Source organism: Balearica regulorum, chromosome 8 (assembly GCF_011004875.1).
Source record: "Balearica regulorum gibbericeps isolate bBalReg1 chromosome 8, bBalReg1.pri, whole genome shotgun sequence".
Lineage (NCBI taxonomy): Eukaryota > Metazoa > Chordata > Aves > Gruiformes > Gruidae > Balearica > Balearica regulorum.
This window is the reverse complement of record NC_046191.1, coordinates 12,422,308-12,445,149: the sequence shown is the minus strand read 5'-3', so window position 1 is coordinate 12,445,149 and position 22,842 is coordinate 12,422,308. Positions and strand designations below refer to the sequence as shown.

The window sequence follows — 22,842 nt, the reverse complement described above, 5'->3', positions numbered from 1 at the left end:
AAAGCAAAAGCAGTCCAGTTTCCATCACCTGGGCACGGAGTAGCTCAGTGCCTCTGCCCTTTTGGGTCATGCCAGCGTACAGTTTGCTAACGGTTGTAATGGGGAAAGCCAGCTGGGGTTTTGGATCAGGGCTCTTTGGCAGAGGGGGTGCACCCAAGTGGTAAGTTCTTTCTTCGTATCCTTTTGAGCATGCTGTCTGTCCCTAAGGGTAGATTCGTAAAAACTGATGGAGGAGTGAAACAGGCTGGGAAATTGCTTTGAAGAGATTGATTTGAGTAGGTTTGTGCATCTCTATGAATTCACTCCCATGCAGAGAAGCTGTATGGACAGGCAGCATATGGGTGTTTGGCTCTAAATGTGACTGTCTCCAAAACCATTGGATTTTCACCCCTTCACTCCCCATTCCAACTGCCTTGCTTCCGCAGGAGTCCATCCCTGGTCCATATACTTGATTGCAAGGTGAGGCATCTTTGGAGGCCAGATGTGGCTGTCAGGTAGCTGGAGGAGTCAGTTTGGGAGAGCGGCTGTTTGCCTGGGTTGTGTGAGTAAGTGAGGCTGCTGCTTCTGGGACTGCAGCACTAGGGGAAACCAGAACAAGCTGCTGCCGAGTTAATAGAGAGGCTAGATAATGAGGTGACCCAGGCAATATCACTTTCATCCTCGCTCTGCCCCGTGTGATCACAGAGCAGGAGTTCGCATTGCTCTGATTGGCAGCTCAAAGTGCTGCGCATAAGCAGATTAGAGCTATCAAAGGGCCCTGCGATAAGCTCGTTTTCACTAACGATTTTTGGGCTTGCCATTATGCAAAGAGCATTAAAAGGGGGAAAAAAGACATTTCGGTTAGCACCGTCTGTCTGGGATTTACTAGCTATGTGGGGTGAGCAGTTGGCAAAGACAGCCAGCCTTCCCTGCAGGGAGGGCGCCAGCATGCACAGCAGCCAGAGTGCCTGAGAAGGCCATTAGAAGGGGAGCTCAGGCAGGGAAGAGCAGCTCTGTTCACTATTGGAACGACCTTCTCTTTGAGGAAAACTCAGCTTCATTAACATATCAGTCACAGGGATTCCTCCACCTCGTTAAGTGAGCTAATGGTGTCTTAGTGCTGAACGATAGACAGGTATGAAAATGGAGAGAGGTTCAGATCATGCAGTTATAAATATTTGAACATTGAGAACAAATTCTGAGTGTGGGGATTTGTATACCTATTTCAGGTAGCTTTTGCATTGATAGGCAAAGGTTGAAGCAACTCTCCTGCAACTTAAATTAATTCCATCAGTGGATGCTCTTATCCTTGAACACACTTAATCGGAGACAGCTCCATGCATAAATGAGTCCTTCAGAGTCTCATAACAGTCTAAGTAAGAGAAACCTTTGCTTCATGGACTCTTCAAGGCAGGCATCTTCCCATGACCTACACCACATGCTATCTGCTCACAGGGGATCTCATACCGGTCTGTTTTTAAGGTTGTCCCTTCACTGGCCGGTGGAGCAGTAGCTGACTGGTTCTGACATCTGTTTAGTGAGAGATGTGCACAGGTTGGAAGAGATTTGGCCAAAAGCCACAGGAGTACCTTGGTTTGACCAGTGAAACCCTCCTTACATTGAGGGACCTAAGAGTTCTTTGATTTATCCAAGAAGGGACTGGGTCCTGGTTGAAAAGATTTCTGATGGCACTCTATTCTATGAGAAAAGTCCTTGGCAGTTTCTACTGGGCTATTCAGTGAGGGCGACAAACCACTGGCTGAACAGTCCCAGAGCAGAGTGCATTCTTGGGTACTGGGGGTCTCAGAGTCAAGTAGGTCTTTCAGAAAGCTCTGCTTTAGCTTGGCAGAAGTTGTGTGTACAATGCACAACTTCCAGGCAGAAATTCTTTGGTCTGCACTTAGCAACACCTCACATTAGATGGTTGGATTGGTCCTCTGTGGCCTTAGAATTTACTAATCTAGAAAGAGTGTTGCTCTCAGCTTTAAACTGGTCTCCTTCCTGCACTCTTCCATCTGGTTGCCCTGAGAAAGGCTGTCAGGTCTTGGAGGTTGACATGTTCAGGTGGGACACAAAGTGCAGGAGCAGTCAGACTCATGCTTTCCAAAGAGCCTATCTTCGGGCTCTATTCCTGGCCCTGACAAAATGGTCAAGGGTAAGGTAGGAGGCACATCATCACTAATGAGTCACTAATGGGCTGGAGAAGGATGTCTGTATTGCTGCTGCTACGCTTTTCTTGTGGCATCCCAGCTCAGGAGTGGTAGGGATGCTTGTCTGGGAAGGCCAGAGGGATGCAGTGCCCCTTTGCACCCTTCCAGCAGCACAGCTCAGATCCCATCTCCTGAGAAGACAGCTGCCTTTCCTGCTAAGGTGCTTGCTTAGTTGCTGGGTGCCCTGCAAAAAGTACAAGCAATGCTGCTTTGAGGGCCTGAGAGGCAGGGGGGAGTTTTCCAGGAGTCTGCTGTGCCTCAGGCAAGCAGTATGATGCAGGAGAGGAGCGTCAGCTCTGTGCCCATCAGGCCTCAGCATTAAAATGCTGTTCTCGATTGAAATACAAAGGTGGGTCTTGAGGCTGCCTTTTCCCTAGCTTAAGGAGTAGGCAGGCTGGATGGGTGCACAGGGCTGCTGTGGGCCAATGGGGGAGGCCAGTGTGAGTAGCCTGGAGGCAGCAGAGGTTTGCAGCGTGTGTGTGTGGGTATATCTGCATGTGTAGGTGCATGCTGGCCACCCAGTCTGCTCTTTGCTGGCCCCAGGAGGGACACTTCCACTCTTTGTGCATTTTAAGTTGATCCTGCTCATGTTACCAAATTTTATTTTGCTTTCTTTAAGTGTTAATCTGAGTTTTTGTCTTGTACATCACGTATATGACTCTTACCCAGTCAACAGCCAACGTTTGACCTGCCCACACTGCCAGCCAAAGCTGCCTTTGTAGAAGGAGCTCACTGCTGCATCCCAAGGGACGCTGTGGAGCCCCAAAGACAGAGCAAGTCTCTTCCTTGAAGGGCGGCTTTGCAGATAGCAAAGGAAAGGCTTGTCAGGCTCCTTATGTCTCACCTGTCTCCTCTGAAGGGTGCCACCAGGTGCTGTGTCTACCTTATGCCCTCCCTGAGTCACTCTTGGTGTTGCTTTGGTACTGTATCTTCCTACTCTCTTCGCTGCCACTTCTCTGCTGATTAACCAGAAGAGCGTGAGGATTCATTTTCTACCACTGCTTCCTTCCGATATACCAGATGGCAGGGCCGATCCTGCTCTGCCTCCCTCACGTAGGCAACTGTTTGCTTCCATGCATTGCTTTGACTTCTCTTTCCTCCACTGTAGCTCCCATAGCAGCAGCCTGACTCTGCTCAGGCAACACCTCTTCCAGCTCTGTCACTGCCCGCTCTCCCTCCATCTTTCATCTCTACAGGCACCCCAGCCCAGGCACCAGGGATGGGCACTAAAAGTTCCATGCAGCCCGCAACTGCCTCTGCAAGCAGGTGGGCCTTATTCCCAGCAAGCAGAGGTCACCAGTGGCATTAGGAGGTCCTGCTGTCCCCAGCTTTCTCAGATCTTGCACTGCCAACCTGTGCCTGGCAAAGCCAAGGCACAATTGTCGAGTGCTTTAATTATCTGAGGTCCGTGCCGCCATCTGGAGTAACGTAGGTTGTGTTCGCCTTTGTGCAGCTGGCGAGCAGGCAGGCTTGTCCTTGTGCCCTGGGACAGCTGGCTCTGGTGCACTGATGGCTTCAAAGACTGCAGCAAGGGGAAGGGCACCAGTCGTCTTTCAGGCGTTTCTGGGTGCAGTGAAGAATGGAAGCAGCCTTTCACCTGCTGTGGCAAAGCAAGATACCTTAAACTCCCTTATTGCTTGGCCAAACAGCTTCCTAGCCTTAGAGTAACTGCACTTACGTGGTGATGGTGCCCTGCCCTCTCTGCTTAGGGCTCTTGCCTTCAGTGCAAGCACTCAGGGATGCACCCATCTCCCTTGTGCCTTCCCCCACCAGGTGGGCTCCCTTCCTTCTCCAGGCTTCCACCCTTGCTTTCTGTGCAAGTGTGCTGTCTGCAGCATCCCTGGGCAGTGAGGGCAAATGAGGAGCTGCTGCTGCCGTGAGAGGGCTCCCGTGCTGCCAGGGCCCTGATGCAACAGGTGAGCAGTTCTGCAAGGCTGGAGAAGGGAGTGAACCAGGCCGGTGTCCTAGACATCCTCTGCTTTGTCCAGGTCATCTCTCCTTTCCCAATCCCTCTCTTCACCCCCCAGATTTGTTTCACTGCTCTTCCCCAGCAATGCTGTGTGGAGGGGACCACTCCTCATCCCAGTGAAAAGCGTCTGCTGCCCAGATCCCGTTGTTCCCCCTGTGGCCAGTTAACATTGCTGGGGCTTAGAAGTTAATGCAAACTGCAGGTGGTTTTTTGCCTGGAAGGGGACAAGACCTGCCTGCCTTCCCTTGTACAGCTCCACAGGCCAGGAAGCAAATGAGGCAGGTAACCAGCTTGGCAGGCATGAAGCAGTCAGTCCCAGATATTAGGCACACGTGCAAAGCAGCACAACCATGTTATCTCCTGTTTCCACATGGTGCCTGGCTCCCACCTGGGTCAGGGTGCAGCTCACAGCTGATAGTCGTGATTTCAAACCCCTCCTGGACGCACTCCAGCCAACCTCAGTCACCTGCTTTCCCCACCCTCTTTTGTTTCCTCCACTTGTCTAGGAGTGAGTTTTTGCAAGCCTTCGTACAATCTGGTGTGTGAGCTTCCCCTTCTGCCACTCTTGCCTTCTGTAGCTTCCTACCTCTTCTGGTTTCCATCTGCTTCAGATCTTCACTGAAAGCATCTTTCTTCTCCCTACCAGTCTCTCTCTCACACACCTCCCTCCTTCCCTTACTGCCATTTGTTGTGTTTGGTAAAGTGAGCGTCCAGAACTGCTTTGGGAAGAGGTGTTCTCTGATGCAGAACAGCACTTCTGTCTCCATGCTGTTCATCAGGCTTTCAAATACAAATTGCCCCTAGTGCCATCTTTGATGATCTGTGAGGAAGGCAGGCGGTTGTCCAGGAGGCTACTGGCTGAATTTCCATGTGTATGTTCAGTGCTCAGTTGACTGGGTAAAAGTTCCCTGTGCGTTTTGGTTTGTTCTTCCACTCATTTCCCTTCATCTCCCCACTTCATTTATTTATCCCCAGCCCCCTCCGCCCCACCCCAAGAAGTCGAGTGTGTAAGCACCAGCTCCACTACCATCCGGGTAAGTTGGGTGCCACCGCCTGCCCAGAGCCGCAATGGGGTCATCACCCAGTACTCCATTGCGTACCAGGCAGTGGAAGGAGATGACAACACCAAGCATGTGGTGGATGGCATTGGACGGGAGCACTCCAGCTGGGAGATCAAGGACCTGGAGAAATGGACCGAGTACAAGGTGTGGGTAAGGGCTCACACCGATGTGGGGCCAGGACCGGAGAGCATCCCTGTGCACGTGCGCACTGACGAGGATGGTAGGTGTTACGGAACAGCTCCTTCAGCTACCGCCTTGGGGTAACCAGGAGTCTCCTAGCTGAGTTGCTGGAAAAGGGGGGCAAGGGAGTGGGGCTATTGGCCTGGGAGTGCTTTTTAAGCAGGACCAGAGGCTGTCAGGAGCAGTGCTTTGGTCAACTGCTGCAGGTGGGGTAGGGGAATTGCTCTGCTGGCCCTTGCTCTGATACGATGGTTGCCTCCAGGCTGTGGGTCATATGTCCTGGCGTGGTCCCACAAGGGTCCTGTGTGCGTTAGCAGTGCTTCCCGTGCGCGTGAACAGCCATTACGCTGCTTTGCCGTTTTGGCTTGCTAGTGTTTGGTGGTGGTGGTGGCTTCCATTTTACTGAAGGTAACGTGAGATCTCCAAGCTAAAGACTTCTCTCACATTGTGAGATCAGGACTTAAAGTTTACTTGTTGAGCTGAAATCCAGCAAACTAAAGAGGGGAAAAGAAATCCATTTGAAACTTGTAGATATCGCAGGAAAGCTGCTTCCTGCCCCAGCTTCCAGGCAAGCCACAGCTTACGTAAATCTGCTCTTCCACTCAAGAGTCAGAATATCGCATGTACAGAACACTTTACTGGATACGACAGCTTTAAAGAGAAATTGCTTTGTATTAGCAGGGCTGTCAGTTATGTCATCATGACTTAAGCCATTTCCTTTGAAAGTGCCAGAGCTCAGGGTGACAGTAGGAGCTTCCATGGCTTCGTGCTGACCCCAGAAGCTGCAAATTTAATGGGAGAAGAAGGAGGTGCAGCATCCAGGCGAAGAAAGGATGATCTCTGCATTGCCCAGTCAGCGTAGCAAATTGAAACCAGACACGTTACAGTTTCCCTAAATGGGCCGCCACTGTCCCCCACATCTCCGTGGCTCTGGAAGTGGTGTCTGGGAACGCTCGCTGACTGCATTCCTGGGCTGGCAAACACATCTGTGTGTCTCCTGCTGCCTGTATTGTTTGCTTCAGTTCTCATTCAGCAGAGTTGTAGCCCAGGGGAAGCTGCTACCCTAGAAATGTCGCAACAAGCCCACTCAGTTTTTGGGCACTGTGGTTGGACGTTCCAGCTTAGCTGTCAGGAGTGATTTCATATCCCTCTGACATGCTGATGCTCAGTAGATACCCGTGATGAAGGAATGAGAAATGCTAAACTGTGATCTGAAAACAAATTGAACTTTCCCTGTGTGGGTCTCAGGCGCAGCACATACCTCCTGTAATGGGGTAGGAGAGTGTTCCTCGAAACACTGTTGTCTGCTCACATTCACATCTTTTTGTGTCCCCACAACATCCCCATATCATGTCCTGCCAAGGTCCCCTGCCTTCTCTTGCCAGCAGAGCTTGACACACAGCTTCTGTCTGGTTCTCGGGGAGGATGTGGTTTTTCACTTGGACTCCCAACTGTGTGTGTGTGGGCAGGTGTCTTGCTAGGGCAGGAGAGCCCTGTGGCTTGTGCAAGGTCACTGCACTAAGTGAATTGTGGATTACAGCGTAGGCGGCTCCAGCCAGGAGGTGGTAACTATTCAAGCACAGCCCCCTCCATTCCCATACCTTGAGCTGGCCTCATGGTGCTAACATGCTCCATTCCTCCCTTCTCTATTTTATTTAATTATCTACAATTAAGAAGGACATCTGGGGAAAATAATGAATTGCCCTGCGGCTTAAAAACTGTGCTTACCTGCTGGGTAGCTGGTTCTTTCCATCTAGTTGGTTGAAATAGCAATACTCATTATGTCTGCTTGTCAGCTATCCATCCCTAATTATCTAATACTGATTATTTCTTGCTGTGTTGAGAATTGGGGCATACAGGGTTCCAGACCCCTGGATTCTCCCGGACAGTGGAGGGTGGAAGGGGTCCTGCAGTAGAGGTGCTAGGATGGAGTCCTTCACTTGGGTACTGGGCACTCGCATGGCAGTGGTATCCTCTGTAGGGAGAGCACACCTCTGCTCCCAGCTGATTCAGCCGGAAGGAGCTCTCCAGGAGCAACTGAGAAGCTAATTTTTTAGCATTGACATTTTTGTCACAGTCAATGCAGGAGCAAAAAGTAATAAGGAGGTAATTTTTCCAAATGGTAAATAGGGTATAAATACATTTTTAAACGGGCCTCACCTTGCAAGAAAATTGATATTTTCTGGGCAGTGTAATTTTTCATTTTATTATCAAAAAGCATTCAGCTAGCCATGCATGAAATACAGTCCCCAGAGCTGTCACAATCCCCATGGGCCCCTTTATCTGGCTGAGTTCAGTGACTGCTGTCTCTGAGCTTTGGGTTATTGTTTTAGGATGGTGCTTTTCCCCCTCATTAACCTCTTGCTGTCACAGGGGAAGAGCATGTGTGCGCTCTGGCTGATGATGGGTACCAGGGCTCCCCGCAAGGTCGGTTCGGCGCCCAGTTGCGCTACCTGCGGCTGTTGGACTGCATTTAGATGTACACAGAGGGATCTGAGCAGAGTTGTTGTGACAGGCAGGATGCAAAGGCGACTTCAAAACCCCTGCCTCTGCTGCAGGGCACCCTGAGCTGCAGGTGGTTACTATATTCTTTATATTCTGCTATATTCTTGTGTTCTTCCTTGCTCCCCTACCACTGGAGACAAGAGGGATAGATGGACCTTGGGTCTGATCCAGCACAGTGGCTTTTATTAGGGGGGCTCCTGCACATCACAGTCACGCTCTTTCCTACTGAGAGTAGCAAAAGTGCTTGGATGCTGGGAAAGGGTTGGGGATATGGTTGCTCTGGAAAACTGCAGTATGACCTCTGGGACAGGTATAGGGAACTGGTGCCAGCAAGGCCATCTTTGCAGTGAGGTGGAAGGGAGATAGCAAAGAAGAGGTAGCTGACAGCAGTTGTGTGGTCCCTGCTAACTGTCCATCCTGTGTGTGTTACAGTGCCCAGCGCCCCACCGCGAAAGGTGGAGCTAGAGTCTGTGAATTCAACTGCCATCCGGGTGAGCTGGAAGCTGCCCATCTCTAACAAGCAGCACGGGCAGATCCGCGGGTACCAGGTTACATACGTGAAGCTGGAAAACAACGAGCCCCGAGGGCAGCCAGTGATCAAGGACGTCATGCTGTCAGAAGCACAGGTACAGTGTGGGGACCATGGGCTGGATGGCACCTTCCCTCTCCGCAGAGGGCCAGGCTGGCTGGATCCAAGTATTTCTTGGCCTCCTCTTGTGGCTCTGGAGTGTGGGACTCAGCCCTGCCTGAGCAAGGCAAACAGTTTATCCCTAAACTGTGGTTTACAAATGGGTAAAAAGTTTAATTGGGAAAGGATTGCTATAGGAAAGATGATATATTGGACAATGCTCCTCTCTTACCCCTTCTCCGATACGTACCTCTCTCTGCCCGCCACGTCCTGTGCAGACTTCAGCTGGAGCAAATTGTGTTTGCCAGTCAGGTTATAAACCTTTGGAGAGTTTTAAATAAGCCTTGAGTCTGATTCTTTCGTGCTGCTTTCTATGTTCAGGGCAAAGCTTCTCTTTGGGCAGAGTCCACCAGGGTGCTGCCTGCTTGTGGGGCACGGAGGGTGGCTCTCCACCGTTGGGTAGGCACAGCACGCCAGGCAGGGCAGCCCTCTTCTGGCTCAGCAAAGCCTCCCTTCCCTCCTGCTTGTGCAAGGCAGGGACTTGACCTTGCATTGCCTCTTGAAACCAAACTGCAGGTGAAGTCAACTGAGTCTGGGAAAGGCTGGGGCCGGGGGGAAGAGTGAGGTGCAGGCCCACATCACCTGTAAATGACTTTGCCCTCTCCAATCCCCATACAACAGTCTGCTTCTATTTATGTGATCTCCTGGATACCTCACCGGCTGTAAGCTGAGGCCCTGTTCCCACACAGTGCTCCAGACATGGTTATGAACTCTGCTCAGCCCAGCAATTTGCAGTTGCCTCTTTCCCAGGGTCCAGGGAAGTTTTTGGTGTCCTGTCTGTGATGAAATACAACTCCTCTTTGGAGCAACGGTCCTTCGTCCTAGATGACCCATGCTGTTCTCAACAAAGATAATCGTATAAATGAAGTACAGGATCTGCTGCTGTTGGAAGCAACGAGTAATCGATTCAGAGCTGGCTTGCTTGAATGATGCCCAATATAAATACTGGAGAGCTGCAACAATTAATTGATCTGTCTCCTGAACGCAGCTGTGAATCATTTATACGTTTGTCAGTGGGGAGTGGAGTGCACAGAGGCGGCTTTACTCCCCATTCATATTCTGAAGGATAAAACTCAGTAATAATGTGGAAGGGGAAAACTTTAAAGAGAGAAAATGCTTTGAGGGTCCTTGCAGTGTTGTCTGGGGCACATGTCTGTTTACATTTCAGATGTTGCTTTGTTTTCATCATTAGAAAAGCTGCTTACTGCCCTTTACTTATTCCAGGAGGATATAATCTTCTGTGTTGTTTGAACAATTGATGCTGTGTTGTTCAGCTGGAGTTTGGAGTTAATGGGTTGGTCCCAAGCGTAGGTGGGCGAAGTTGGCAATGTTGTTCTTGTTGGTGTTTTCAAATATTTTATGCTTGCCCAGCCAGTTCTGCTTTCAATCCTTACTCATACATTTCAGAGAGAGAAACCCCATGCTAATGTGCAGGAGTGAGGATGCCAGAGCCAGAAACCTTCCAAGGAGTGCTGGATTTTGCATTATTTTGAATGTGTGCATCAAGGAGGCAAGTTGCTTGAAGCTTCCTGGCCTGTTGGACCACTTACCAGTCTTTTCATATTTGGTGTGGGAAGGTTCTTGATTGCTGTGATTTTATTTTTTTTCGGGTGTGTATGGTGTTGCACTCATCTGCTGTAGTTTTTGGATGGAAGTGAAGGCCAAAAGATAGTTGCAGGGAAGTGACTGCTCTGGAGGAGTCATGTCACTCTTGACATAAAGTAATGATGACCCCACAGGGAAGAGGTTTTGCTGACTTGGCAGAAATCTCTATTTCCCAAAAGAGTGAGAAGCCAGGCATGACCTGTGCTTGTGATGAAATAAATCTGCTCCAGAAGCTGAGGAATCCTGTAAGAGCTGCCATCTTTCAGTACAGCAGTGCATGTCTTTGCAAACAGCCATATCAAACTTTAATGAGTAGTCCTGGAAGAGTTATTTTCTATGGAAGAAAACAAAAAGATTCACTGGAACACCTGTCCCTGAAGGTCGCAGGATGAAGATGGCCAGAATATAGCCACAGTTCAGTACTCATAAACATTCATAAACATTTATACCAGTGCACAAAGAGAGAATTAAACTGATTGAAAATCTGAGGTCAGAGAAGAAATTCTTTGGACATGCTGGCAGAGCTCTCCTGCCTAGCCAGGCTGTCTGCTGATTTTGAGTAGGTATGTACCACATAATCTGCTTCCTGCAGATGGTATGAAGACACTGGTATTAAAGCTGACTCATGATTTTTCCTGATTGAAGATGAGAAATGTAGAGAGAGTAAACGAAGATGAAAGGAAAAAGGAAAGGGAACAGAGATGTTAGCTATGCAGATAATACAGAGTCTGAGTTTTCAAAACTGAGCAGAAAGGAATAAAACATCAGCAGAGAAGTGGGGGCCCTGTTGCTGGAGAGATCACATTTTATTTTACAGCCTCCTGCGCAGGGAGAGTAATCAGTTGTTAGGAAGGTCCTGCAATGGAGCCGAGGCCTCTCCCTCCCCTCTGTGGCTGCGCCTGTGACTGATTACCTCCGTCAGACTTCTCTGTGCCTTCCAGTCTGAGCTCTCACCTCCTACTGACAGACTGATGGACAAGCAAATATGACCATATGCTGTGAGGGAGCGCCCAGGGAGAGCGTGTGTGGCTGCAGAGCTGGGTCAGATACCCACACCACCTCCTGCACAGGCACTGCCCATCACAGCTCGGCCAGATCTGGTGGTGGGCAATGGCAGAAGATTCATTTCTGTGCCCTGGGTCTTGTGCACAACGCATCTGAGCACCAAGAGAGCGTCTTTGAAAGGAGCAGGGGCACCAGTGCAGGGTCTCAGCTGCTCTCCACCACTCTCATACAAGTCCTTGCTGGCTTGAGGGAGTGGGAGATAGCAGGGCCATGGGGCACAAGCATTAGGTTCTTCAGAGGAGGGCAGGGCCACACATGTTTTCCTTGGTCTCCAATCCCTAGGCAGGTGCAGCATGCTAAGAGGAGCAGTAGGTTTGATCCCCTCCATCCCTTCCCAAGTCCCAGTCCTACGTGCCCTGCAGAGCGCAGTGCTGAGCAGTGCCAGGCGGCAATGCTCGGTCTGGAGCACCAGGCGCAAAGGAGGTGGCAGGTCCAGGGGAGGACAGGCCTTCCCTTTTGAGTTCCCGGGAAAGCGTGACTCTTGATTGCTCTTCCCAAGACAAGGCAGCAAGACCTTGTGTGAATCTAGCTGTTGATCCATTGTGTCCTGCTCCCAGCCTGCTTGTCCTCAGCCCAGACAGGACTTTCTCCCCATGCTGCAATGTGGCCTCAACAACTGCTCCTGCCCTCGACTGTGCAGTATATTTGCCGGGGCGCCTGCTGCCTGCATCACTCTGGGGATGCAGTGTGCACATCAGCCTTGCTGCTTACAGCCCTCTGCAGATCCAGCCTGCCCAGAGAGCTTTGCAGTGCTTCTGCTGCTGGGAGCTGGCTGGGTACAGCTGGGTACAAGGATGTCAAGTTTTGTGCAGGAGAGACTCCTGCCACTGCCTCCTCCTGCTCTGCAGAGTCATGGCAGGGGAGAGGTGTGCTGCCCATGAGAAGGGCTGCAGGCTGACAGGATTGCGTGGTCTTCGCAGGCGGCACTTCTCCATCCAGCATGCAGACCGAGCTTGCTCCAGAAGAGCAGGAAGAAGCGTAACAGCAAGCACTTGAAGCTGTTGGATTGAGATCAAAGGAGAAAGGGGAAGCAAAGACTCCTATTCTCCCTGGGCAGTGCCCACCCCAGGCATAACACAGAGGAATTTACAGCCTCCCTCTTTTGCTGGGTGATAGTCAAGGATCTTTATCTAAATCTATTTGGAACATCTCCTCATGCATGTGTACTTGTCTAGGTGAGAGTTTGCCATGGAGGTGAGATGTACTCTGCTTCATAAGTGGAACAAAACTGAAAGGCATCATCCAAGAGGCATTTCAGTAAAGAACAGAGGTGAGGTTCAGGAGCCCTCAGACCCCCCCACATCCCACAAGCTGAGCACCCAGGTTTACATCTGGAGTTTCACTGTTGCGCCACGGTCACTGAAGCGGAGAAGGATCTGCAGGAAGACCGCAATATCCACTTCCCATAGCTGGGGCTGTTTAGGAGGGCTTGAGTCTGTCTTTTGCAAGAGCCGTGGTCAGGGAAAACAGCCATTCCCTGGTGAGACATGACTACGCTGTGCAGTGTTGAAGTGTAAAATGAAACGTTAAGGCATTGCAGCTGCCATAAATACACACTGTTAGCTTTAGCACTTCCCTGAGCCATCCTGCCTCATGCACACAGCTCTGTCTGAGTTCTTTTTATGACAGCTCCTGGGCTTTTCAGATCAATTTGTCTTACTGACCAACCTTAAACAGTTAAGAAGCAATTGAGCTAGTTTAAGGAAGGAAATGTTTTGATCTGCAGACAATATTTTCATAATGAAACTGAATTTATACCAGGGTATTTATGCAGACCTGGCTTTTCACTGTTATTCCTCCAGCACAGATCTCAAGGCGTTTCTTTGCACTCTGATCTGATGCAAGATTAAAGTCCACTGAAACTTAAGAGCAAACAGAGTTTGAACATTAAACGCTTGCTCTAAAATCCTAGTGGGTGATAAACTCCCTGCTGTGGTGTGGGAGGCGGTGAGCTGCAGTAGCCCTCTGAGCCCAGCTCTACTCCGCTGTTTGTTGCAGTTGGGTGTCACCTTTGCTTCTGCAGCCTCATGGCAGCAGGTTGGGGTGTTACTGGTCATGTGGCCCCCACCCATCAGGGACATGGTGTTAGAGCAGAAGTATACTTCTGGGAGAAAGAGCTACCAGGCCTCGTATCCTTCCCGTAGCAAGACTTTTGCCAGGTTTTAGATCAGCAGGGCAGAGTGTGTGGCTGTTGACCACGGTGTGGGCTGGCTGGCACAGGTAGGACATCAACAGCAATGACTTGGGTTAAGCTAAGCATGCAACACTGGAAATAACACCAAGATGTGTGTGGAAAAGAGGGCCTTTAGTGACCATAATACTTAGTGAGGGCCTTGGATTTATAGGAAGTCTTTAGGGACAGCTTGACCTCTTCGCTGAAATTAAATTTTAAGATGGTTTAGGGGTATAATTCTACAGCAGTCTCATGGCATCAAATAAGTGAGCTATAGTAAAATCTTAGAGGAACATTTCTCCAATAGCTGCTTCTTTCTGAATTTAGAGAATAAAATAACAAATATTTTGAAGGTATGCCATGTATTTTACTGCTGAGGAGAGTACTCTGCCACTGTGATAGGCTGCAGCCTGTGAAAGCCACCTCAAATAGCCTGAGTATAAAAGGCAACCTGTAGCTTTAATACCATTTAGTACTTCTGCCGCACTTGCAGGTTCCCAGGCACTAAAGCAGCGTTAGCTGCTTCCCGATGTCCTGAGGAAGTCAGTATCTGAGCGCCATTTCACAGCTGGCAGCTCAGGCTCAGAAGCAAGGCTTGCCAAGGCTCACGCTGTGAGTCAGGGGCAATAATACCTATCTTGTACTTCCATCTCTGTGCTTGAACCCATCGACCGGTGCTTCCTCCAGGCAGCTTTAGTAACCTGAGATGTAACGTTATCACCTTGGCTGAGAGAGCTCACTGTGATCTCTGCAAACCTTCCTCTGGTGCATCAACCACAAGGAACAGTGCTACAGGCATGCGTGGCAGCAGCCAAGGTCTGCTTAGTCTCACCACCCCAATGTAGCTTTGATGCCTTAGAACCCCAAATCCAGCCAGAAACCTGTGTGTTCCCTCTTCAGAGCCCTAATTGAGCTACCGTGGCTGGGAATCCACATGAGCTTTTGCTGGGAAATGGTTTGTGTAGAAGTCTTACCTGCAGGGCTGCTCTTGCCAAATGAGCGTTTGCCACTTGGTGTTGTGTGATTGGGAGCGAGAAGCTGTTTCCTCAGTAACATGCGCCAGTTTTGAGCCTTGCTCCAAGCCATGCAGCACCATTGGAGAGGAGCAGCTTAGTGTGGAGTTCTGGGTAAGATCTCAGCCTCTCTGGCACTGTTTACAAGAGATGGCACTTCTCAGTTTTCTGAGATCCCAAGAGCATTTTCTTGCAAATGATACAGGAAAGAGTAGCTCTGTGAATGTTACACTGGTGCTCCCCTGCAGAGAGTGTCCTCTGAGTTTTGTGTGTTGAAGTCTTTGGTTCTCAACAAGAGATGATGGCTGGAGAATGACTAGGACAGAAACTGGAGATTAGGCCACAAAACTGTTGAGTGATGTGTGAGCCCCAGAGCTTTGTTGATACAAAACGTTTCCTCTTGCTTCTGCTCGTGGAAGAGGCAGAAAAGTGCAAACAAAGCCAGAAGGGGAAAGGACTGCAAAGTTAGGAAGTGGTGACCTCTCTATCCATGTGAGACGGGAGCTCTTTGCCCCTGTTTGTGTGAATGATCTCAGACCTTCTGCTCAGGCTAGCAGCATGTAGAAAATTGCTCTGTGCCATTTCTTTCCTTGGTACAGCCTGTGCCAAGTTACCCTCTGTGTATAAGTGTTGTAATCCCCCCAACCCAGTCCTGCTAACCCCTGCTGTTGTCATTGTCATCCCTTTCCTACACGTTGCCCCTTAAAATTCTGTGTCTCCATTTTTCTCTCCTCCTTCCTTTCTCCCTCGTCAGTGGAGAGCTGAGGACTCCGTCGACCATGTAAGTACCACTTGTGTGTATTCCAGGTTGGAAAGGAGGGGTTTGGTAAATCGATTTGTGAATTTTGTAGACACAGTGCTGTCAAAACATCCCTTTCACTCTGTTAATGAGGCTGGAGAGTTACATTGTGAAACCTTCCACAAGCAGCAAATCCAGAGAAAATTGGCATTTAGATTGCTACTAAATGCAGAAAAGCAATTGACATTTCCTATAATCTGAATTTCCAGCTTGTTGCAGTGCAGTTTTAGGCAGGCTCAAGTGATCGACTCAGGAGGTGCATCCTACTTTCTGCAGTAGTTGGCCTACCGAGTTACACGGTAAAATTAGATATATAATCTTTAAACCACATTGATCGTAGTCATGAAAAATAACCTACACTCTCAACCGTGACCTTTGGCTGAAACACAGATAGTAATAAGAAAACAATCACATTTAAACAGTTAAATTCAATTTTTCCCACATAATTTTGAAATATAAATTTGGAGGAACAAACTAGAAAATGACCTTTTTAGAGTCAGCAATTCAATTACGTGCCCTACTGTGAGCTTCCCTGGCACGATGCATTTCTCCTCCTGCTTTATATGGAGGATTCTCACTCGGAGTGGCTTTGTCATGACAGCACTGTGTTTACATTATGCAATCAGACCTTCTTTCATCCGTCCCTTGTCTCTCTCCCCTCCTCCCAGCTCGCTTGCTTTGCTCCCGGTGGCATGCTATTGCGTGAGAATTTCTCTTTGCATGGATTTGGGAGGAGTGAATTCTCTTGGGATGTTCAGAGTCTGCAGGTTTTGTGTGAGTGCTTCCCCTGCGGGTCCATTGGCACCGATCGGACTGCGCGTCCACTCACCCGCACACACGATCTGCTGCAGGGGCGGAGTTGGGATTGGACTCTGGTTCACACGGTGATTTTGGTGGGGTTCTTGTTGGTGCTTGTTGATTTTTCTCTGGGCTGGCTGGTTCCGCGATGGTAACACGGTGATTTTGATGAGTAAGCCTGGGCAGGTAACCTGAACCAGCAGCACTGACTGGAAATCAGCAGGTTTAATAGCGTGGGTGTTTGTGTGAGTGATGGAAGACTGACTGTGCTCAACCACCGGCGTCCCTTGTACCCCTGAAGCTGGCAGGGATCCCCTGGGCAGAGATCAGACCCTTGGAGCAGCATCTAACAGTGCCTGTGCTGCCTGTCCTCAGCGACTCGAGCTTAACTCTCCATCTCTGCTCTTCTCCTTGTCTGAAAGAGTAAATAACCAACCCAGAGCCTCTGCCTCCTTTCCAAAAGCTTCCCAGCCCCTTCTCCAGCCTGGTTGTCTCTTGTTCCCTCAGCTGATGGGTTATTAGTGCCAATGGCCCCAGTCCCTTTCATAGCAGATCCCACAGATGAACACAGTTCAGGGATACCTCCCCTGTGCTCACAGAGAGCTGCTAGGAGCAGCTGAGCTCACTATGCTTGCTCATTTGCAGGCCTGGCCAGCTGGGCTTGGCGCGAGTCACATTGCCGCTGGAGGCCAGGAGGGAGGAGTGGTGCTCCCCTCTTTGATCTCAAATTGAAGTGCAGAGCCATGCCCTCCTCCTGCCCAGAGGAAGCCAGAACATGCAAGGGTGCTAGCACCCTGCCGAGTCCGCCCTTCTCCCAGACCTCCCACGGCACAGGGTTTTCCCTCCAGGTCTTGCCAACGCCTTGCGCTGACCTCGTCCCATCCCTGCAATGCTGTGCCTGGCAGGGAGGATGAACACCATGCTGTAGCACTGCAGGTGCTCCCTGCCCGGGGCCCCCCGCCCCTGCGTTGCCTCTCTGTGCTCCCTGCAGCTCTGTTGCAAGAAGCAACTTTTAAGATCCCCAAATTAGCCCCCAAGAGGTTTCCGCAGCTAGCTGAACTGACTTTTGCTCTGGTTCACAGCTCCACAGTCCTCTTACTCTCAGGCTTGCTGCGGCAGGGTGGCTCTGGCTTCACGCAAGACCATCTCTGCAGCAGATCTCCGTCTTGGCAAAAGCCGTGGGAGAGCACAGCTGCTGACACAGGTTGCTGGTGGGTCCCTGGAAAGGCCAAATGTTAGAGGCAGGGGTTGAAATTAGGTAGGCGAGTGTTGGAGTGACAGCGATTGTTGTTTGCTGTCTCTGTGCGAGACGTGTGTGCTGGAGTGCAATGCATGAGTGTGAGCCAGCAAGTGTGTCAGCGTGTTGCTGTTGGAGACGCTGACCCCAGTGCCCTCCTTTTGCTCACTCCAGTAACAACTGTTTGCTCTTCTCGTTTGCCTCTTTCTCTGCCTCGTGGATGCGCTCCCAGGAGACGGTCATTGGAGGCCTGCTGCCGGAAACCACCTACTCCGTCACAGTCGCTGCCTACACCACCAAAGGAGATGGTGCCCGCAGCAAGCCAAAAGTCATCACCACCACAGGGGCAGGTGAGTGTGGACAGCAGATGCCGCAGCCTTGTAGGGGTGATGGTAAAACATCCCAAGAGGTGTATGGGGAGTATGGCCAAGGCACCTGTACAGAAGGAGGCGAGAGGGCTGGAGACGCTGCAGAGGTACATACTCTTGTGATCTCCAGCCCTTCATTACAGGCTTTGCCACTGGATCATCTGAGCAAAGTGCAGCAAACAGATGGACAGACACTGCCAGGGCCTGTGAGAGAGCAATGAAACTCATGGGTCTGAGCTCATCTGCATAGTCCAGAGACCTGGGAAGAGAAAGCCTGAAAGTCCAGGCCCTCCCTCGGCCTTGGAGTCACGGCCTGTCCTCACCTTGTTCCCGTAGGCGAGTCCCATTTCTTGCTTCCTGCGGTGACTGCCGTGCCGCCTGGTATGGCCCCTGGCTCCTCAGAGGTGCTTCTCAGCTCTCCCCGGGGCTTACATAGCTGCTACTCCTGCCTCCCCAGGCTTACCTAGCTGAGCCCAGCTGCTCCTAGAGCCGTGGTAAAATCTGGAATACACCAAATCCTGCCATAGGAGTGCTGCAGACACAACTTCTAGGTCCTGGTGATCCCAGCCAGTTCGGTTCTGCTGTCTCAGTAGAGACTCGTACCCTGTGCCTAGTGCAACACAGGAGCCTTGGCCTGGAGCGGGGGCACCCAGGAGTTCATCAGGTGCTGTCCTCCGGATGCAGTCAAGCTTGCCTTTGGCAGTGGCACCAACTAGTTGACATTGTCTTGTCCTCGATTTCCACTCACTAGACCTGTCCTACAACCAATAGTCTTGCTGCTTCCTCACACCAGCCGCAGGAACAGTATTTACCACTTGTTATTATGGGAATGCAGCTTGTGCAAACTAAGAGTGTTTGTTCCTGGTGCTTTTAAACAAGGAACAGCTTGCCATCTCCTCCGCACTGCATATGGGGAGCTCCAGAGGTAGTTTCCACTGTCACAATCTCAAATGCTGTCTCCCTTGTGCCTCACCATGATGTATGCTCTGTTCATCAAATTGCTACAGCTGTCCTATAAACAGGAAAGGCTTCCTAAACATCCCGGTGTTGCACTGTAAACCACAGTGGGTCTTCCCATGTTATGATGCACATTTAAAGCTAATATTCGGAATCAGCTTTGAAAATAATGTGTCCCTTAATACTAGCTGCTGCTAGACATTGTATTATGAGTGCAAGGAGGATGGCACTGGCAGTGGAAATGTAATTGTATGTCTTAAATACCTACAAAACCACCCCCAGAGCTGCCTTTGTACAGGCGCATCTGCAGGCTTGACCTCAAAGGGGAGTGTTGGTATCGCCCTCTGATGGCAAAATCGGGGCATAATTCTGTCAAAAACGTTTTCCTCTTGTGCTCATCTGTGGGCTCATAGATTTCAAAACTGTGCAAGGATATTTGACTAGGTTTGGCTGCAATCTCATTTTCGTTTTCATATCAATGGCCCCATCCCTTTGATTCTTCCCTATCAGTTGATTTGTTTACAAATCTGAGCTGATGTGAAGTGAAGACGCATCCTTTTTTTAACTGAAGGATATCAAGGTATTAAACCATCAATTTAAAGCCATCAGTTCCTAACCAGTGACGGCAACACCCCTTGACTTGTGCAGCATAAGCAAAAATCCTGTGGAACGCTTGTGTTCACCTCTCACATCGACACTGGCATCACGAATCTGCTCATCAGCCAAACCAAAATGTATTCTGATGGCAAACAGCCCGCCCAGCTCTGCTCGCTGCCTCTGCAGATGGTAAAACTGCAAGGTTTCAGGATGAAATTTGTCTGCCTCCAGACAGATCAGGGCGCTGGACTCGGGCTTCTGTGTGTCTGTTGTGCTACAGTGCACTAGGGCCAGCATGGCCTGGTGCTGTGCGCTAGCTGGAGTGTCTGAAGACCACTGATTGGGAGGACAGGATTCAGATCTTCTCTGAGATAAATATGATGCTTTGAGGTACCTTAAACCTTTCCTGTAAAAGGGGATGAATTTGGGGCTGGATATGGCTGAATTTATTGCGTGTTTAGATGGCAGCACATGGGAAATGGCAGCCGAGAGCTGGCTGGCTCCAGCTTCCCTCACCACCGGATTAGGGTCGGTCTGCTTCTGTCCATGTGAATTGTCTGTCGTCCTCTTCACCCTGTTGTCTGAACTTTCCCACTTTCCTCAATCCTCATGGAGCGAGCAACACAGAAGCGGTTCTTCCTTCCCCTCCTCCCAGGCTATAGATGGTCATTGTGTGTTTATGTTGCAGTCCCGGGGAAGCCCACCATGATGATTAGCACGACAGCCATGAACACAGCCCTCATCCAGTGGCACCCACCCAAGGAGATGGTAGGGGAGCTGCTGGGTTACCGGCTGCAGTACAGACGTCTTGATGAGGAAAAGATGAACACGATAGACTTCGGGAAGAGAGACCATCACTACACTGTGACCAACCTGCACAAGGGGGCCACATACCTCTTCAGATTGTCTGCCAAGAACAGAGCTGGTCCAGGAGAGGAGTTTGAGAAGGAGATCACTACTGCGGAAGACGTGCCAAGCGGCTTTCCACAGAATCTGCGCGTGGTGGGTCTCACCACTTCCACCACAGAAGTTGCATGGGACCCCCCAGTCTTGGCAGAAAGAAACGGCAAGATTGTCAACTACACAGTGGTATACAGGGACATAAATAGCCAGCAGGACCTGGTTAACATCACCAAGGACACAAGTATCACTTTGATGAATTTGAAGCCCGATACCACTTACGACATCAAAGTGAGGGCCCGCACCAATAAGGGGGTTGGGCCGCTCAGCCCCAGCATCCAGTCCCGGACCATGCCTGTTGAGCAAGGTAAGTGCTTCTCTAACAAGCCCTAACAGCAAGCTCTGCCTCCAGGACAGGGACCTTTGCTTCGGTTCATGAGGCTACGCTCCCCTTTGCTGTGACTAATGAGATCAGGTACTGTGTGGCTCCCTAGTCTAAAACCACCTCGGCGAGGGGAGGCTCAACGAAGGTTTCCTTAAAGTTGCCGTTTGGGGGGAGAGGGGCGTTGATGGTAGTTTAATTGCCTTTGTCGCTCCACAGGCACACTTTGCTGTTTTATCTGTACATGAAAGGTTCTTGCTTGAACTGGAGCAGACGGCTGGGTAGGATCATCTGCAGATCCAGTACCTGAGCACCACTGTTCTTTGATCATGGCAAAGGGCCAAGAGAGTGTGAGTGGAGGGGGGAGAGAGGAAAGCTACAGTTCAGCCTACAGCTTCCATTCTGTGATGCTGGAAAGTATAGTCAAAAAGCAAAACTCCACTGGAGACTGGAGACGTGGTAAAAGGCTGCTGCTCTTTTCTCCTCATCTCTCACTTCTCTGCTGTAGCTGAACTCTTTGACCTCTGCTGCTGAGTTAGACAAAGAGAGACTTGGAGTAGAGCTGCTGCCTCGCTCCCTCCTGACTTGGCCTTACAGTGCTCAAATATCTTGTTTTTCATTTCAGTGTTTGCTAAGAACTTCCGCGTCAATGCCGTCATGAAAACGTCTGTGTTGCTGAGCTGGGAAGTGCCTGAGTCGTATAAATCTGCAGTGCCTTTTAAGGTAAGGGTGGGAGGGAGAGGACAGGGAGCTCCACCTGTGGCAGTGAGCAGGACGGTGGAAAGAGCATATTGACCTGCCACATGATGTTTTCAGGCCATCAGACAAGAGACCAGCAAAGCAGGGTCACTTTGCTCACCGGCCTGGGGGCTTCTGGAGTTCAGATCTCCAAGCCCAGGTTAGGTAGCCACTCTTGCTTTGGAGCACCCACACATGAACCATGGCACACAGTAGAGCACACTGCTGCTTGCTTTCCGTCCTCTCACTCTTAGGCCAGAAGGTGTTGTAGTTCTGTTGATTTCTTTCTGTTTTGATCAGTTGTGAAATATCCAGTAAGCATTTGGCTCATGGTAAGAAAACAGGAGTGAATAATGTTGGCTGAAGCACACCAACAGGAAAGGCCAAGTAGTGAAGGCTTGCACTGGACAGAGGCAGTCTGAGAATGGAGATGTCTCAGGGATTGTAATACGTATTTCTGGCTTCTCACCATCCAGCTAGACACCCATCTTGTCTACTTTTGCTAAGTGCCCACTCCTCCCTTGATAGCACCCCTTTTCAAAGGGAAATGGAAACTGGTCCGGCACCCCAAATTACTGACACTTTTCCCATGAGCGGTTGCAGTGGTTGTCCACGCAGTCCCAATCAGTGCTTCACTCCTCCATGAGCTTTCTCAAGTATCTTGTTACCTGGCATCACTCAGCTGAGGCCTGCTGGTCAGGCTGGCCATTGCAGCTCCATGACAGTGGTTACACAAGCTTGTCCTGATGCTTGACTCTGAGTTGAAGCGTGAAGAGTTATAAATGTGATTTAATTGCAAGAGATCACCACGACAAAGTGATCCAGTGAATCAAACTAAGAATGACTCCTTCTGTAACACGTCCTGTCCCAGACATCTGGATTGCCTTTATGAGTTACTTTGGAGCATCAGGGCAGATGCATAATCTCTGGGAGTGAAGGAGAGAAGCATCATCACCTTTCCAGAAGATGTTACAGGTGTGAGCAGCACAAGATGTGTCAGTGCAGAGGGAACTCTGCAGGAGTGGCTGCTGCTCACTTTTCTCCAGCACAGTTCTGGATGTGGTATCATCCACCAGGCCACAGACAACACTGATGACCCAATGTCTTCCTGCTCTTGTCTGTCCTCCAGTATGGATCACTGGTATGGGTAAAAGACTAAAGTGTGGTGGAAATTTCTGCAGATCTCAGTGCAACTTCTCTCCCTTGAGAAACAAGACCAACATGTCACAGCACCAAGGATAATCTTTCACCTAGTCTCAGCAGCTATCTGCTGCCCTTGCAAAGGTGGCCAGGGATGGGAGCAGCGTGACTTCCATTCCTCCTTTCACATGCACCCCACTGTGCTGTGCCGAAAGAGCAAATGCAAGTTCTGCATGAGCTGGGGGGTAGACCATGGCCAGGAGAATGAGGGGATGGTCTTGAACTGCATCCACATCAAAGTGTGTGAGCACCTCCCCTTCCTTGTTGCTAACTCTCCTTGTCTAAATCCTGAAGCTGAATTACCATGATCAATAGCAGACACTTGTTAACATGCAGAGTTTAGCTGAAGCAGACAAGGCTTTTGTGAAGACTTTGTGATATGCAAAGCTTTCCCAGATGTGGGGTGTGTTAGGATCAG

General features: G+C 50.2%; 1 protein-coding gene across 22 annotated transcripts in view; it reads left to right on the top strand.

Annotated features, from left to right (window-relative positions):
- PTPRF (protein tyrosine phosphatase receptor type F) overlaps positions 1-22,842 on the top strand; it is a 389,399-nt gene that overhangs the window by 319,303 nt on the left and 47,254 nt on the right. For 10 of the 22 annotated variants that reach the window (XM_075759629.1, XM_075759626.1, XM_075759624.1 and 7 more), the window contains 6 exons: positions 5,134-5,439; positions 8,337-8,530; positions 15,203-15,229; positions 17,515-17,632; positions 19,893-20,471; positions 21,112-21,209. In XM_075759629.1, coding sequence (XP_075615744.1) covers positions 5,134-5,439; positions 8,337-8,530; positions 15,203-15,229; positions 17,515-17,632; positions 19,893-20,471; positions 21,112-21,209 — 1,322 coding nt within the window. The remainder of the gene's footprint in view (positions 1-5,133; positions 5,440-8,336; positions 8,531-15,202; positions 15,230-17,514; positions 17,633-19,892; positions 20,472-21,111; positions 21,210-22,842) is intronic. The other 12 variants (XM_075759638.1, XM_075759637.1, XM_075759633.1 and 9 more) reach the window with 6 other exon arrangements.